This window comes from Rhinoraja longicauda, unplaced genomic scaffold, assembly GCF_053455715.1.
Source record: "Rhinoraja longicauda isolate Sanriku21f unplaced genomic scaffold, sRhiLon1.1 Scf000216, whole genome shotgun sequence".
In the NCBI taxonomy this organism is placed as follows: Eukaryota; Metazoa; Chordata; class Chondrichthyes; order Rajiformes; family Arhynchobatidae; genus Rhinoraja; species Rhinoraja longicauda.
The window spans coordinates 94,915-113,157 of NW_027601434.1; the positions used below are offsets into that span (position 1 = coordinate 94,915).

The following is an 18,243-nucleotide window of genomic DNA, read 5'->3' on the forward strand; positions in this document are numbered from 1 at the left end:
TGAACCTCATACACAACCACCATCCTCCACAGCATGGACAATTTTTACCGAAGCCAATTAGCCTACAAACCTGTGTGTCTTTGGAATGTGGGAAGAAACCGGAACACCCAGGGAAAACCCATGTGGTCATGGGGAGAACGTACAAACTCCATAAAGACAGCACCTGTAGCATGGCCAAACCCAGGTCTGGAATTGTAAGGCAGCAACTCTACCACTGTGCTACTGTGCAGCTTCCAATAAATTAAGAGTCTCACAATAAAACTTTTTTTTCTTCTTGTATCTGATATTTCCCTAGTATCCTCTGCATCTGGTTTTCATTTAATTACTGCTTTAAAATTAGTGCTTCTGGAATACAAGAAAGTATTTTTATATTTTTATGTGTTATTTTCAAGTAGTTCTATGTGGGGGTTTTCCATTTTTTTCAGGTACCTGTCTGACGAAGTAGATTATCAAAAACACGGTCTTTGTGTTCAAATTCCTACTAACCCTATTCATCCTTCCTGCAGCTTCTTACAGCTCGACAAGATCAAATATTTCATGTCCCCCTGATTCTGACATCTTGTACATCTCTAACACCCATTGATTCAGATCATTTTACATCCAAAATAGAACCAAAAATCACTAGAAACATTTGGTTGATGAGGCAACATCTATGGAGAAAAATAACCAACATTTCAGATGGATGGACTTTTGCTATTTTTACCCATTTTTTTCCATTGTCTGCAAAGCTGTTTCTTTCCATTTTTTGTTACCACCAGGCTGATTTTCTATACCAGTGATCTCCAGCTGACAACACGAAGGTATTTATTCACAAAATGCTGGAGTAACTCAGCAGGTCAGGCAGCATCTCAGGAGAGAAGGAATGGGTGACGTTTCGGGTCGAGACCCTTCTTCAGACTGAAGAAGGGTCTCGACCCGAAACGTCACCCATTCCTTCTCTCTGAGATGCTGCCTGACCTGCTGTTACTCCAGCATTTTGTGAATAAATACCTTCGATTTGTACCAGCATCTGCAGTTATTTTCTTATCCAACTGACAACACAGTCAATTGACCTTTTCTCTGGTTTTTATTAACCTCATTATCCCTTCAGGCAAATGCCAAGTTCCAGATGGTTGGGATATGGATGACCCTGGATCTAAGTATTTATTGCCCTGATTTTCATTGAGAATGTGAAGATAGTCTTCATGAACCACTACATTTCTAGTGTCGAAGATAGACACAAAATGCTGGAGTATCTCAGTGAGACAGGCTGGAGAGAAGGAATGTGTCACGTTTCAGGTCGAGACCCTTCTTCAGAATTCTAGTGTCATTGTGGAAATGGGGGTCTTCCCAACAGTGATTCAATCATAGTTTCAAATCCCAAAATGATGTACTCCCCTTCCTGAATATGCAACCTCTTTCAATTCTATTCCCTTCAGGATCTCTTCCCCTTTCAACTTTTGCCTCACTTCCTTTACTCTATCATTAATGGCCCTGCTGTTTGGTGTGCACGGTCAAAGTCCAGATCTGCTTTCCCTACCCTCTTCTCTGCACTTCACTTTTTAAAAAGTCTTAAAAACTTTGCCTCTCACTCAGATTTTGGGGTAGCTGGAACGGATGTGTATTAGGCATAACAGCCATGTCACTATGCTTCACAGCAAAGATTCCCCCCTTATTGCTCTAGATTAAAGTCAATTTACCACTTTTCGGTCTGACTGAGTGATCCATTAATATCCAGCAGTCCAAAGCTTTCCTGCTCAACCATACAGCCAATTTTATATAATCTGCAAAAGTCTTTATCATGCACCAAACACCTGTCAATGTTAATTATACCACAACAGCTGGAGACCGTTCTGAACCTTATGGAAGCCAATGCTTACAATTATAAAAATGCCGAGCCAATTTTTGACCACACTCGCTTGGATCCTACGTGTTCTCACCTTTTTGACTAGCGTCTCAGGTAGGACCTTGTCAATAGTGTTGCCAGAATCTATGCAGGCTATATCAAATCGCTGCCCACATCAACTCTGCTTGTTACCTCCATAAAAGATTAGTTAATATTGGCAGGTGTGCTGTAATACCTGTAATAAGTCAATTTGTCTCTGCCTTGTTGAGCAGTTGTCCAATCCTATCATCACAACTGCAGCAGAAGGATTGGCCAGGGCCTCCAGTTTCCTCCCTTGTTTCCTTTTACAGTCTGGTGTACATTTCACCAATCTTCATTCCATAAATGCAGTGGACAGCACAGGCATAGCTGGCAGCTCCAGCCCCTGGCTTTAATCTGGACCTCCAACGCCAACTTTGTGGAGTTTGCACCTTCTCTCTGTGACCACAGATACTCAATTCCTTCCACATTCCTAAGACATGAGGGGCGGTTGGTTAATTGGCCACCATAAATTGTCCCTGTTGCGTACGTCTGTGATAGATTCTGGGGGGAGTTGATGATAAAATGGAGTAATACAATGGGATGATTGTAACTGGCCGCTTTATTATTGGGATGGACTGGGTGGGCTGAAGGGCCTGTTTCCATGCTGTGTGACTGCAGGAGTCATGCTGTGTGACTGCATGAGTGAACCATTTCATATTTCTTCGCTATGCTTATCCCATCCAATATTTAGTACTTCTCGAATAACAATTTCAGTATCAACCCTTTAATTTATGAATATAGCTAAAGGTGTTGATTAAGAACCTTACCCACACCTTTCATCTCTGCTTGTTGATTACATTTCTGGTCTCTATTACGTCTAATATATAATTATAAATTATTTGGAGTTACTTTTATTTCACTTCTCAGTATTTATAATAACAAATATATATTTACAAATTATTTGGATTTACTTTTATCTACACCTTAGGTTTCCTAATTTCCAGTTTTTCACTCCCACACCTGTGTTTTCTGTAATTGTGAATTCTCCTGCCTGACATCAGGTTCTCTTTTGAACTTTATCCATGCACCATGGTACTCACAGGGCTCCAGGTTTGTGCTGTCTCACCTTTGTCTTTGGGAGAATGTGTTTATTTAAAGCATTTGCAATATTATCTTCATTCCTTTTATATTAGCTGTGCTGAATCTTACTGAATTGCACTCAGGTGTTGGAGCTGTGAGGCAGCAGCTTTTGTGGCTGCTTCACCACTTCAAGCCAGTGTGGTCATGAGTGAGAGTGAAGGTAGGAAAATTACCTCCACAGGTGTGCTCCCATGGGTGGAGAGGTAAATCTGGATAGTTGATGGAGAGGAGAGGCTGGGTAAATAATAGCTATTTGAGATTCAGCCGAAGAATGTGGAGAAGTGGAGACCATGAAAAGTGAAAACGTGACTTAGTCCAGAGGTGTTGAAAAATAGCATATATGCTGTTGGCACTGGGAGTTCATTAGGAAAAGAACATTATCAAAATGGGGAGAGGTACAGAGATGAAACATGCACCACATTGGTGGTCAGTGATTAGGGAAAATTGGGAGGGCTATTGCGTAGTTATTTTATCAACTGATGTAGTATGGGGAGAAAACTACAAATGAGAGGTGGGACAGGTCAAAGCCTAATAGTTTAGCTGCAGTCTCTGTGGTAAAGATACTGCAGACCGTGGGTATGCGGCATACAAACAGATAAGGGTTCAATGACTAGAGGAAAGGGTTTCAGCAAAGGGTGGACAAGACGAGCAAACTAATGGAGGGTAGAAGACCCTCAGGTTTGCTAACATTGTGTTGCCAGTTCATATGGTTACCAGTAAGTAAGATGGAGTCAATGTCTAGGAAACAAACTTCTTCTTTGACAGTCTCTTTGATTTGAAGATTACTTGCCTGCACTTGTCTGAAGATTACTTGTCTGAAGAAGGGTCTCGACCCGAAACGTCACCCATTCCTTCTCTCCTGAGATGCTGCCTGACCTGCTGCGTTACTCCAGCATTTTGTGAATAAATGCCTGCACTCAAATACTTTGGTTTCTGACATGGCTGTAGTCCTATGTGAGATCATAGACTCTACCACAAGTAGAGCAAGTAAGTTGTTTGGAATGTTCTGAGCTTCTGCTGTTTCTCCATGGACCTGCCTTAGAAACCTGAGAAGCTCAAATGATTCCTGAATGCTCCTCCATTTTGACTGGTCACAGACCAGGGATGAAGATGTTAATCCTCCTTCAATGTGTTTTCCATGTCAATAGACAATAGACAATAGACAATAGACAATAGGTGCAGGAGTAGGCCATTCAGCCCTTCGAGCCAGCACCGCCATTCAATGCGATCATGGCTGATCACTATCAATCAGTACCCCGTTCCTGCCTTCTCCCCATACCCCCTCACTCCGCTATCCTTAAGAGCTCTATCCAGCTCTCTCTTGAAAGCATCCAACGAACTGGCCTCCACTGCCTTCTGAGGCAGAGAATTCCACACCTTCACCACCCTCTGACTGAAAAAGTTCTTCCTCATGCAATCCCATGCCATGATGGATTTCAAAGCCCAGTGCATATGTTGGAAGTTTGGTGTCAGGTATGTGGGTGATGTAGCCCATCCTCAAGAACTGGTATAATGTGATTAAAGCGTTGGTTCAGGTGAATTTGGCCCAGGAGCAGATGTGATAGAAGTTCCCTATCCTCCCTATGATTTTGGAGGAGCTCAGTCCCAGCAATCCTCAAGATGCAGTCTATTTGATCAGTGTGAAGAAGGGTCTCGACCCGAAAGGTCACTCATTCCTCCACTCCAGAGGTGCTGCCTGTCCTGCTGAGATACTCCAGCATTTGGTTTCTATCCACCACCAAAACATTTGTTCCCTCCACTACCAATGTGCAGTGTCAGAGGTGTATAATGTGTACATGATGCTCTGCAGTTATATCTCTGGGATACTCTAGTGTCATCTCCCTACCCTATGTCCTGTACCACCAATGAAAGAAAGGGGTTCAGGCACAGAGAAACACTTCCACCTTCCATGTTCTCTTCCATGTAGCACAACATCATGGCTTGGAAATTTTTTCACCATTTCCTCATTCCCCATTCAACACTATGGGAATAACTGCACAAGAAGCATTGCAGCAGGTCAAGAAGGTGACTCACCATCACCTTCTCAAGGGCAATTAGGGGTGGACTATAGGCTTTGTCAGCAGTCCCTGAATCCTGACAGATAAATAAACCAAAAAAAGGATCATGACCATTGTGCCTCCTGATTAATGAAATTTGCATTCCAATTAAGGGTAAAGCCTTTCAACTACTGGGGGGGTCCTTGTGCTGACAATTAGCAGTGTGACTCTTCTGCAATTATTGTAAACAGACGTGGCCCTAGAAAAAGTTATGATTGCAGTGTCTCTGCTATGTTGTGGTAGCTCTGGGATTATAGTGATAATTGAGCTAAAAACATTTTCACCAAGGGCACGTGTTACAGACAGAGTTTCATTTGGGGAGTTCTTCAAAGTGTTCTTCAGCAGGCACTGACTGTATCCTTGGGAACAAAGTCTGTGGCAGTGACACAAGATAATGGCTCTAGCCTACTTAAAATTCACTGGAAAGAACTGCCTGCTGATACTGATGTGGTTGCCAGAAAACTCTGACAACTTTCAAAACAGAGGGAGATAGCAAAGAGGAGACCTGGGTAATGCCGGCATCCAGCTGAGGGGCAGCAAGTGGATGAGGAGCAGCAGTGATCCAGCAGAGTCCTAGCGGGATCCAGAGGAGACAGTGCAGATGCAGGGAAAGAAAACATTCATCTCATCTAAAGTCAGTGGAAATATCACAATGTAAGAATATCAACATGAGAATAGAATGGCACACCATATAATTCATCTCGGTTACACCCCTTCTTGAACAGTGAAAACATAAAAGGAGAAAAACATCCAAAACATCCATCTAATCTCTGAACATTGTGACAGATATTATCCTTCCTGATCCACCTGTGCGTCTGAACCTCTGATATGGGACATCCTCCTCCATCGTGTGCCCATGATCCTGCGTGTGTTGAGGCCCGCTGCCTTTTGCGTTGTCTGGTGATGGTCTGATACATACTTTATCCTCACTGTGTCTTTGAATCTCAGTGGTAGCAAGATTCTGGCATCTATTTGATCATATGTTGCTGGTTTGCCACCACCAGCCCCCTGTCGTGGTGGACATCCATAGGACTACACTTCTTCCACGTGTACAGGTGGTGTTTTCCATTGAAATCTATATTATAGCTCTTCTGATTCATGAGTTTCACCACCATCAGAAATCCTCTCCCTGACTTTACTATAATCTTAGTATATAGTGATAGCAAATTACCTGTTGGTTTGCTTCATTATTGTCTTGCTTTGGGGGTATTTGCTTCAGGATGTTGTTCCTGAGTCAAGATGAAATGTCAGTACTTTATCATTGCACCACTCTCGTGGCACAGATATATCTAGTTGCTCACACAGAATTGACTCTGTCATTAGATCCATTGTGTTCAACCGGAGACCTGGGTACTGCGGGCATCCAGCTGAGAGGCAGGAAATGGATGAGGAGCAGCAGTGATCCAGCAGAGTCCTAACGGAGGAGGAGGAGACAGTGCAGATGCAGGGAAAGAAAACATTCATCTAATATGAACACAGATGCTGGGGATAGTCAGCAGGTCAGGAAAGAGGGACATAAGTAACATTTGAAGTCGCTGGCTTGTCACATTTGTATTTTATCGGGGCCGGGGGCGGTTTAATAAGGTCCATTCTGGCAGGATCAGAAACATTTTGCATAAAGCAGTGAGCGTGGGAAGCAGGGTAATAATTTGGGAGGCTACTGTGTATTCACAGACTTTGGAGAGAAATGGGCAGTTGGAAATGCATTGTAGTTTACAGGATGGAGAAGCCAGAGGTGGTTCTTTGCCATGGAATGGTCAGAACCTGCTAGTTCAAGAATTCCCTCTCTATTTTGTTTACCTCCTTTATAAAACTCCTAAAATCCTATTCATTTGACCAAGCTTTTGATTATCCGGACAAATACCTCTTTATAAGGCTCAGTGACTAATTTGTTTGAACATGGAGTCCAGCCAGCTTGGCACTTCACTTTGAGCAGAGTTTGCCAACCAGCGTTCCAATAAGTAAATGAGGGCCAACTGTTCACACACGTCCACACCAACCTTGATGAGGCTTAAGACAGCTAATGTTGTGGCTACTGTTGCAGTTCAGGTTTCAGTCACTCACTGCTGGAGTGGAGGTTCAGAGTCCTGTCACATTACAGAAGATTGCTGCAACAACAGCTAAAATTGAAGGGATCCTTACTGCTTCCAGAACTCACTATTGATGACGCACATCAAGTAACAGGACCTTCAGCTTATAGAGTCCCCACTGACTAACACCCATTATATTCCCTCCACATTCCACTGCTCACCAACACACTTGGGGCAATTTAGCATGGCCAATTAACCTTGGACTGTAGGAGGAAACCGGAGCACCCAGAGAGGAATCCCATGCAGTCACATGCAGACTTCATGCAGGATTAAACTCGGATGACCAGAGTTGTGATGCACCACTTATGTCAACTGCACTACTGTTCCACCCACACCAGATAGATATTCAGGGAATGGAATCCTCTTTGGGTCTGGTGGAGTTGGCATAGGGATCAGTACTGGGACCTCAGCAGTCTACAGCCCAGAGCAATGATGTGGATCAGGGGATCAAGTGTTCTTGCCATTAGAAGCCTGGTGTATCGCAGGGATTGAAGTTGGGAATTTTGCTGTTTGTTATAACATTACTGATCTGAATGTGAATATAAGAACAACGATCAGGAAGTTTGCAGATGACATTAATGTTGGTGGTATCATTGATAACAAGGAGCGTGGTCTTAGTCTACAGAATAATTATTATCAATTGGGTAGAACAGGAGAGCAATGGTGGATGGAATTAAATTCTGATAAATATGAGATGATGCATTTCATCTAACATGGATAGGATATACATATGGTCTAACACGGATAAGATATACATAAGGGAGCTGGGGCCGGAGGAAGTATAGAGCAACAATGAGGTAGTTCAGGAAAGTGACGAGCAGGTAAAAGATCACCTATGACCTTATTGAATGCAGGACAGAAATTATCAGCACTAGATAGCTTCAGATGGTCAGGTTACATTTTGGACCCTTAGTCTCCAGAGTAGGACTTGGACACATAACCTTCAGACAGGGCATCACTGGTAGTAGTTTTCACTATTTATGTAGAGTGCTTCAGTGACCTCCCATTAACTATCATGAATGACAATCCAGGAAAGGTCACCAATCAACTCCAGTGTGGAAGGAGGCCTCCACGAGACTCTGTGACGACCAATAGCAAGTTAGTCGGAGCCTATTCATATCTGAAACAGAGGGAAGATGATCTTACTGAACCTCCCACATCCCACAACATCCCACCTCTATCCGGAGGTTCGGGTTGGGGGAATTGTTGTCTGAATACCATTTTTGGATGTGACCTCTTCCTGAGAACGTCGTGTGTCTTTCACCCTTTTCCAACAGCCCATCCAGTTCTGCATGCACTCTGCATATTGTTCCAGTCAGTAGAAGGTGAATGGATATCTGACAGAATTTGGTTTATTAAATGTTCATGTCAGTGAAGGACTTTCAGCACTTGCTGCACCAAACCCCAGTAGAGTTCTGTCATGTGAAACAATAGAAAGCATCAAAAGGCTTTAGCTGCAGTGCTGATCTCCAGAATGAATATGCTGAGATCAGATTAACCATAGACATTGATTGGCAACATGATTCAGCAGATTTGTAAGGAGTAAGTTATGCCCCATGGATTTAATTTAATTTTCTGAAGTTATGGCTGAGGTAGTGGAGGAAGGATTGTTTACAGATGTGATTTATGTGATCTAACTGAAGCTGTTTGAAAAAGAAGTATTGACCTGTTTTTGGAAATTGACCGAGTAAGAGAAAAAGAAAAAGTGCTTATTTCTCATATGAGATTCTTATTTGCTGCAGCTTTGCAGGGATACAGTGAGTAAGGTTAAAAGGGCAAGTATTCAAGTTGGATGGATTTGATTGTTATGTCCCACAAGGATCCAAGTTCCCTCTCTTTATTATTAACTTAAATGTGGCAATATAAATCTGTAATACCATTGAGGCAAAGATTACAGGAATTATAGGGAGTTTAGATAGAAACATTGAATTGCAGAGACATTAATAGTTTAAATGCAAATATGTGACAATGGATTTTGATGGATCTCAAAAGGATACAAGAGAGTATTTCCTAAATGATGAAAAGCCTGCAGCATTGGAAGCTTAGAGAGACTTGTTCTATGCAACTAATTCATTAAAATGTCATGTGCAGTAAGTCAATATCTTTCTCTGAGATACTGGAGGGTAGCCAGCATGTTCAACTAACAAAGTGCTTTTTAAACAAAAAAAACATACTGAGAGAAGCAGAGTACTTTTCAGAGTAAAGAAATTATGCCAACTTCCAGACAGGAGCTGGTGGAAAAATATCACAACGTAAGAATATCAACATGAGAATAGAATCACACACCATATAATTCATCTTGGTTACACCCCTTCTTGAACAGTGAAAACATAAAAGGAGAAAAACATCCAAAACATCCATCTAATCTCTGAACACTGACAGATATTATCCTTCTGGATCCAGCTGTGCATCAGTCCCTCTGATATGGGACATCCTCCTCCATCGTGTGCCCATGACCCTGCGTGTGTTGAGTCCCGCTGCCTTTTGCGTTGTCTGGTGACGGTCTGATACATACTTTATCCTCACTGCGTCTTTGAATCTCAGTGGTTGCAAGATTCTGGCATCTCTTTGATCATCTGTTTGCCACCACCAGCCCCCTGTGGTAGTGGACATCCACAGGACTACACTTCTTCCACTTGTACAGATGGCATTTTCCAATGAAATCTATTTTATAGCTCTTCTGAATTATGAGTTTCATCGCCATCATAAATCCTCTCTTTGACTTTACTATAATCTTAATATATAGTGATAGCAAATGACCTGTTTGGTTCATTATTGTCTTGCTTTGGGGCTATTTGCTTCAGGATGGTGTTCCTGAGTCAAGATGAAATGTCAATACATATCATTGCACCAGTATCTTGGCACAGATATATCTAGTTCCTTACACAGAATTGTCTGTCATTAGCTCCATTGTGTTCAACCGGTAAGACAATAGGTGCAGGAGTAGGCCATTCGGCTCTTCGAGCCAGCACCGCCATTCAATATGATCATGGCTGGTCATTCTCAATCAGTACCCCATTCCTGCCTTCTCCCCATACCCCCTGACTCCACTATCCTTAAGAGCTCTATCTAGCTCCCTCTTGAATGCATTCAGAGAATTGACCTCCACTGCCTTCTGAGGCAGAGAATTCCACAGATTCACAACCCTCTGACTGAAAAAGTTTTTCCTCATCTCCGTTCTAAATGGCCTACCCCATATTCTTAAACTGTGGCCCCTTGTTCTGGACTCCCCCAACATTGGGAACATGTTTCCTGCCTCTAACATGTCCAACCCCTTAATAATCTTATATGTTTCGATAAGATCCCTTCTCAGTAAGCCGAATCAAATCCTACATTTGCCTCATCACAAATTAATTCCTTCAGTCCACGAGCTTTAAATATTTGACCACCTTTCCCATTTCCCACCTTAGATTTTAGTTTTGAGAGATTCAGCTAACCGGGTCAACGCAAACCATCGATCACCCATTCACACTAGTTCTATGTTATCTCACTTTCGCATCCACGCCCGACACACTGGGAGCAATTTGCAGCGACCAATTAACCTACAAACCCACATGCCTTTGGGAATGTGGGAGGGAACCAGAGCACCCAGAGAAAACTTGGGTTTCATGGAGAATGTGTAAACTTCACACAGACAGCAGCCAAGGTCTTATTGAATCCGGGTCTCTGGTGTTGTGATGCAGCGGTCTCCCAGCTGCACCAGTATGCCACCTGCTTCAACCTTTATTATTCCTCTCTTGGGCACACAACATTTCTAACTTGAATTAGTTCTGCACTTTTCACAAGTTAATTCTGTCTCACTTCTGTTTCCTTCAAGCTAACTCCATATTCTATAAATAAGCCGATCTCTGGTGCATGAATCCTGTAAAGCTGAGAATGTAACTATCAGCCCAGGCTCCTGATTGTAAAAAAAAATAACTCAACTATTTCATTTCTAGGCAGAATGCCAATGTATTGTTGCATAATTCAAGATTTGACTAGAGTGTTTTGTAGTATGGTGCAGAACATGGAATAGTACAGCACAGGAATCCGCCCTTCAACTCTCAATGTCAGTGCCGACCATGATGCTAATTTAAATTAATGCCATCTGTTTGCACATGGTCTACACCCCTCCAGTCCCTGCCTTTTCATATACCAGTCTAAATGCCTTATAAACATTGCTATCGTATCTGCTTCCACCACCCCCCTTGGTGACACATTTGAGGCACCTACCCTGTTTGTGTAAAAAAAAAAACGGCCTCACAAATCTCCATTAAACTTTCCCCCTCTCATCTTCCATCCCCTCAGTATTTGACATTTCCACCCTTTGAGAGAGTTATTCTATGCCTCTAGTATAATTTTATATACTTCCATTAGGTCACATGAAAGTCTCCAGAGAAAAAAATCCAAGTTTGATCAACTTCCCCTTACAGCTAATATCCTGGCAGCATCCTGGTAAACCTCTACTCTACCCTCTCCAATACCTCCGGATCCTTCCTGCAATGCAGTGATCGGAAATGCATGCTATACTACAAATGTGGCCGAACCAAAGTTTTATATAGCCCCAACATGACTTCCGAACATTTATACTCAGTGCCCCATTGACGAAGGCAAGCACTTATCACATTGATGAAGGCAAGCTTTCTTTACCACCTACCTTCTGTTGCCACGTTCAGGGAGCTATGGACTCACATCCCAAGATTCCTGCTCCTAAAAACTTCAAATGTCCCATGCACATATTCCTCTTTGACCTTTCAAAGTGCAACATGTCACACTTGCTCGGTTTAAACTCCATTTACAATTTCTCCTCCCACATTTCCAATGGTCCATATTTTGCTGTATCCTTTGACAACCTTTTTCACTATCCACAACTCTGCCAATTTCTGTATTATCTGCAAACTTACTTAAATCAGCCCAGGTACATTTCATTCATTGTATATGAAAGAACAAAGGACCCGGCACTAATCCACATAGAGCACCTTTGACCATATACTTCCAGGCAGTGAAACACCCCTCCACCACGACCCTCTGCACTGTTCTATCAGTGAGATTGAAACCACAGCTTTGCTTTTGTCTATTGGTTTATGTCTTTTCTGTAGCTCAGTTAGTAGAATCTCTTTGCTCTGCTTCACACATTCTTTGCACAGCTCATTTGGCAATGGTTTAAGCATCTTTACTTATTGCATGATGTTGCTTCTCATTGGATTACCCAAATTAATATCTTCAAATAAACATCCGTGTGTTGTCTTCCTTTTTATGCAAGGTTCTAAATGTTTATAGTTTCATTAACTTGCATTTCTGACACCATCTGTCAATATCTTTGTTCAGCACATTGAAGGACGGATGCCTATATAAGCTGACAAACAAAAGAACATTGTTGCTGTGTGCCTACTGCCAAACTAGCAACCAGTTTGAGCGAGTTAATATATGTGTGTGTGTATAAAGAGAGAGCATGAAGATAAATGTACAATTGCTCAAAAGGCAAGGTGAGAACCAGACAAACTATCTTTGTGCTATCTGTGGAGAAGGGGAGCTAGAGCTGTACTATGGGACACAGAGGAGATGCTGGTGAGGGATCCATCTATGACGGCAGAGGGGAAACCATGTTTATTCGAACATTTTGGATGTCCTAGAATGGAAAGCCTCATCTTGGGAGCAGATGCAGCAGAGATGGAGAAATTGAGAGCAGGGGACAGTGTCTTTGCAGGAGGCAGGATGGGAGGAAGTATAGTGCAGATAAATGGACTGAAAAGATACTAGCACCAATTCTCAATTCCCCTGACCGCCGCATCTGCTCCCCCTCCAAAAGTACTTTAGCTTGCATTCGCAGGATATGTAACATCAATTTATCCTCTTTCCTCGCCTCGAGAAAGGGACCCAAGTGATCCTTCCAGGTGAGACAGAGGTGCATGTGTACCCCCTCTAACCTCTTCTACCATATTCGGTGTTCCTGATGTGGCTTCCTGTATATCGGCGAGTCTAAGCGTAGTCTGCATGCGTGGTCTGCCAAGGCCTACGAGACCACCCGGTTGCTAATCATTTTAACTCACTTTGCATTCCCATACAGACCTCTCTGTCCTGGACCTTCTCCATTGCCAGAGTTAGGCCACGCACAAACTGGAGGAACAGCACCTTAGGGCGGCACGTTGGCGCAGCGGTAGAGTTGTGGTCTTAAGGCGCCAGAGCCCAGATTCCTGGGCCCCGGGTTCGATCTTGACTATGGGTGCTGTCTGTACGGAGTTTGTACATTGTCCCCGTGATCTGCATGGGTTTTCTCCGAGATCTTTGGTTTCCTCCCATACTCCAAAGACGAACAGCTTTGTAGGTTAATTGGCTTGGTATAAATGTAAATTATCCTTATTGTATGTAGGGTAGTGTTAATGTGCGGGGATGGCTGGTCGGTGTGGACTCGGTGGCCCAAAGGGCCTGTTTCCACGCTGTATCTCTAAACTAAACAAAACAAAACTATTCCGCTTGGGTAATTTACAACCTAATGGTATGAACATTGAATTCTCCAATTTTAATTAACCCCTTTGTCTTCTCCCCTGACCATCCCTTTTTTACTGCTCTCTCCCCCGTGACCCACGTGGATTCCCACTTATTCGTCCCCTTCTCCACCACCTACCTCTGGCTATACCATTCACAACTATTCAAACAACTTTTGTTTCACACGTCTGTTTTTTCATCTCAGACCTTTGTCCGACCATCTGTCAATCAAAACCCTCACTCACCTGTGTTCACCCACTACCTGCCACGCTCTGTCCTGCTCTTCCTCTCTTCCAGCTATCTTCACCCTCCCACACACACACACAATCAGTCTGAGGAAAGCTCCTGACCCGATACTTCACCTCTAGATGTTCTCTGAAGATGCGGCCTGGCCCACTAAATTACTATTTATGTATTTTTTTGTAAACCAGCATCTGCTGTTCTTTGTTCCCCAAATGCCTGCTACCCTTATCCCTGTTGGTGGAGTACCTTGGGCAAGTAACCGCAGTGTACACACTGCAGCCACTGTGTGCTCGAGGTGGAGGGAATGCATGGTCAGGGTGGTTGACAGTATGTTAATCAAGCAGTTTCCATCTTCCTGGATGATATTGAAATTCTTACGCATTGTTGGAGCTGCATTCAACCAGGCAGGTGGAGGTGCTCCATCAATCTTCTGATCTACACCTTGCAGATGATGGAAAGATGTGGGTTGTGGTGAGATTATTAACTCCGGCTGCACACATGGAGTGAATCAAATTGACTGGAGACTGTACTGTTATGGTGGGTCTACAAGGAGGAAGCCAAGATGGATCATCTATTCAGCTGAACATGGTTGTGATTATTTCAACCTTTTTTCAGCATTACATCCTGGGTCCTACCTTTGGTGAGAATGAGGTTGTTTTTGGACCCTCCATCCCCCATCATCTGTTTAATTGTCCACCACAATTCACAACTAGATGTGGTAGGACCGCTGAACTTTAATCTATTCCACTGGTTATGAGATCTCTTGGTTCTGTCTGTTTATCACACATATAGTAATGTATTGCAGATTTTCCTGTTGAGCTTGTGAGGTATTGTGCTGGTGTCATCCTGCTGACATTGCCAAAGCCTGTGTGCTCAACTCAGCCTTTCAGCAATGGGGCCACCTGTGATGCTTCCTCCTCTTAACTGTCTCTCACCAAACGCTCAGAAATCCTTGCTTCATTTCTACTCCATTAGCAAAGCTTTTCACTGTTTTCAATAGGGAGTTAGAGTTTCCAAGAGGGAGTTAGATTTAGCTCTTATGGCTAAGGAATCAAGGGATATGGGAAAAAGCAGGAACGGGATACTGATTTTAGATGATCAGCCATGATCATATTGAATGGCGGTGCTGACGCGAAGGTCCGAATGGCCTACTCCTGCACCTACTTTTTATTTTTTTGTGTATCTCAGTACAAATAGACCATAGAACAGCACAGCACTGGAGCAGACCCTTCAGCCACTATGCCCCTGCCGAATGTGAGGCTAAGATAAACTGAACTCTTTTGCCTGCAGTGCACCATAGCCCTCCATTCCTTGCATATCCATGTGCCTATCTTAAACGCCAATATGTATCTGCTTCCACCACCATCCCTTGCAGTGCTTTCTCACAGCACTTAGTTTAGAGATCCAGCACGGAAACAGGCCCTTTCGGCCCACAGGGTCCGCGCCGACCAGCGATTCCCGCACATTAACACTATCCTACACCCACTACGGACAAATTTTTACATTTACTAAGCTACATACCTGTACGTCTTTGGAGTGTGGGAGAATACCGAAGATCTCGGAGAAAACACACGCAGGTCACGGGGAGAACGTACAAACTCTGTATAGACAGCAACCATAGTCAGGATCGAACCCGGGTCTCCAACGCTGCATTCGCTGTAAGGCAGCAACTCTACCACTGCGCCAGCCTGCCGTCTGTGGAAGCATCTTTACCAAAAGGACAGAAACAGCTGACGTTAATTCATTACCATCATCTTCTCAAGAATAATTAGGGATGGGCAATAAATTCCTGCAAATAACTAAAAAACAAATGATCTATCTTACATTGTACCTCAGCCCTAAATCTTGTTTCAATTGTGACAATGATAAACTAATACCTGTACTATTATCAAAACATTGTAATATGTTTGTGTCTTGAACCTCCCCTCTACCATCATTCAAAATGCATTATTGGTTTGGGTGGGAGAGATACTTCAGTTGTAAAGGATCAACACATGTTTTCATATATACATAGCTCAATTAATGAGGTTTTGTTCTGGTTTATCTCAGTAGTTAATTTTCAACTTCCCAAGGGTCATCTATACTTCAGTTCCATCCGCCAAATAATACATTTGATCATTCTTAATACTCTAACTCAAAACAAACGCTACAACGATACAGGGCAGGGAGACAGAAAATGTTGGAGTAACTCAACGGGTCAGGCAGCATCTTGGGAGAGAAGGCAATGGGTGACTTTTCGGGTCGAGACCCTTCAGACTGATGTCAGGGGAGGGGCGGGACAAAGGTAGAATGTAGTTGGAGACAGGAAGATTAGTGGGAGAACTGGGAAGGGGGAGGGGATAGAGAGGGAAAACGGACTATCTGAAGTTAGAGAAGTCAATGTTCATGTTATTCCCTTTATCGTGTATTTGTACACTGTGGATGGCTTGGTTGTAATCATGTATTGTCTTTCCACTGATGGGTTAGCATGCAATAAAAGCTTTTCACTGTACCTCCATATGCATGACGATAAACTATACTCAAACTCAACCACTCACAGTTTTGGAATTATGCTATTGCATCCCAGGGGAGAGAGCTCTAAATGTCCACTTCTCCTTGGGAAAGGAAGAGCTCCCTGACACCGTTCCTGAGCAGACCTGCCTCTAATTTTAAAGTCACGGTTCCTTGGTCTGGCACTCATCACCAAAGGAAACAATTTTTCTCTACCCCATTAGTACCCAATCACCTTAAACTACCCAGTTAGATCACTCCTTAACCTTTTATGTTCAAGGCAATGTAACCTGTGCATTATGTATAATTATGTAATCTGTCCCCTTAATATATATTTTTTCTTGCTCTGGTATCAGTCTGCGGTTCCCTCTGACTACACTATCCTTCCTAAAGTGCAGTGCCCAGAAAAACAAATTCAGTTCCATTTGATGGAGCCTTGTCAGAGATCTGTGAAGTAGTTGTGGTGCTATCATCAGTCTGCAGTCCAACACTCTTGAGACACATTTTGCTGTACTGCAAAATGCACTGCTCAGAATGTCATAAAATTTCATTATGTGGATATTGATATGATGACAAGTTGATGGCCTGATTGAAATGAGTTGAGGCAAGATCTTTGGAAGACTGTGACTCAGAACCTTACAAACACATGTTAATTTTTTGTTTGTTTTTTACAGAGGAGAAGATTGAGGTACTCTGACCTTGACGTTGAGGTAAGCATTTTCAGACGTTAACCACAACTTGCAAAATGATAATACTCCCACTCATTTGATTAAGAACACTGTGTTATTCTAAGGTTGGATAAATAGTGAACTTGTTTAATGTTAAATACGATCATCGAGTCACAGCTATAACTCTCAAGGACTTTCAATGAGGTTGTGAATCATAAGGATATAACGCAAGTCATTTATGAACATCTATCAAGTCTCCAAAAATAAGCGTCAACCTTTAGCTCACAAAATATTTGTGATTTTGTATCATGCAGTGCACACTACAGAACACAGCTGCATTCCTTATTAAGCTGATCACACCATTGCTATACCAGTATAGTAGTGATCAAAGAATGTTGTTTCCTCACAGCCTTAGAGGAATACTTTTGCTGTCTGTTTTCATTATGTTGTACATTCAGTGGTATTTTCAGCAGAAACTTTACTTCATTATGAATACTTTATTAGACTCCAGAGAAATCATCTTCTGATCAACCAGTCTCCGGAAGTCTGCATTAACTTTGGCATTAGACATGTGAGACCTACAAAACTGCCACTGTAATATCAGCTGTATATATAGACTTGGAGCCTTTTAAATGATTTAGACATGCTTAAGTATTTTGAACAAATACAATCTGAAATGAGCAGTTGCTTCTTAAATTATGCATCCGTGCTGTTTTCAGTCTCATATCAGGCAGGGATGAGTAGAGCATACTTTACTCCTTTCATCTCAAGTAGCACTCTACTGTTTAGTATAGAAGCAAAGAACTGCAGATGCTGGTTAATACACAACATAGTGCTGAAGAAACTCAGCAGGTCGGGCAGCATCTCTGGAGAACATGGATAGATGACGTTTCTGGTCGAGGCCCTTGTTCAGACTGATTGTTTGGGGGGGGAGAACAAAGCTGGAAAAGGGGACAGGCAGGACAAAGTGAAACGGTATGCTATTTTGGTCATTAACACATGCTATTTTGTTTTGGTTTTGTTGAAATGAGAGTGATCTTCTTAAATTGGGAATCTCAGATTGGAGTAGGGGGAGGTTAAAGATGTCAGCCACTAATCAAGCCAAGTTAAGTGGACCATAATATCATATGCAATGAGTACAGTGAGGTACAGGTACACTGAAAATCTTGACTGCAGCAGCATCACAGGCAACACAAAAGAACATACATCTCTATACTAAAACTCTCATTTGTTTGTTTGTTCCT

General features: G+C 42.7%; 1 protein-coding gene across 3 annotated transcripts in view; it reads left to right on the plus strand.

Annotated features, from left to right (window-relative positions):
- Positions 1–18,243, plus strand: part of LOC144590576 (adhesion G protein-coupled receptor B2-like) — a 122,854-nt gene that overhangs the window by 83,947 nt on the left and 20,664 nt on the right. For all 3 annotated transcript variants that reach the window (XM_078395094.1, XM_078395095.1, XM_078395096.1), the window contains one exon: positions 17,006–17,041. In XM_078395094.1, the coding sequence (XP_078251220.1) occupies positions 17,006–17,041 (36 nt within the window). The remainder of the gene's footprint in view (positions 1–17,005; positions 17,042–18,243) is intronic.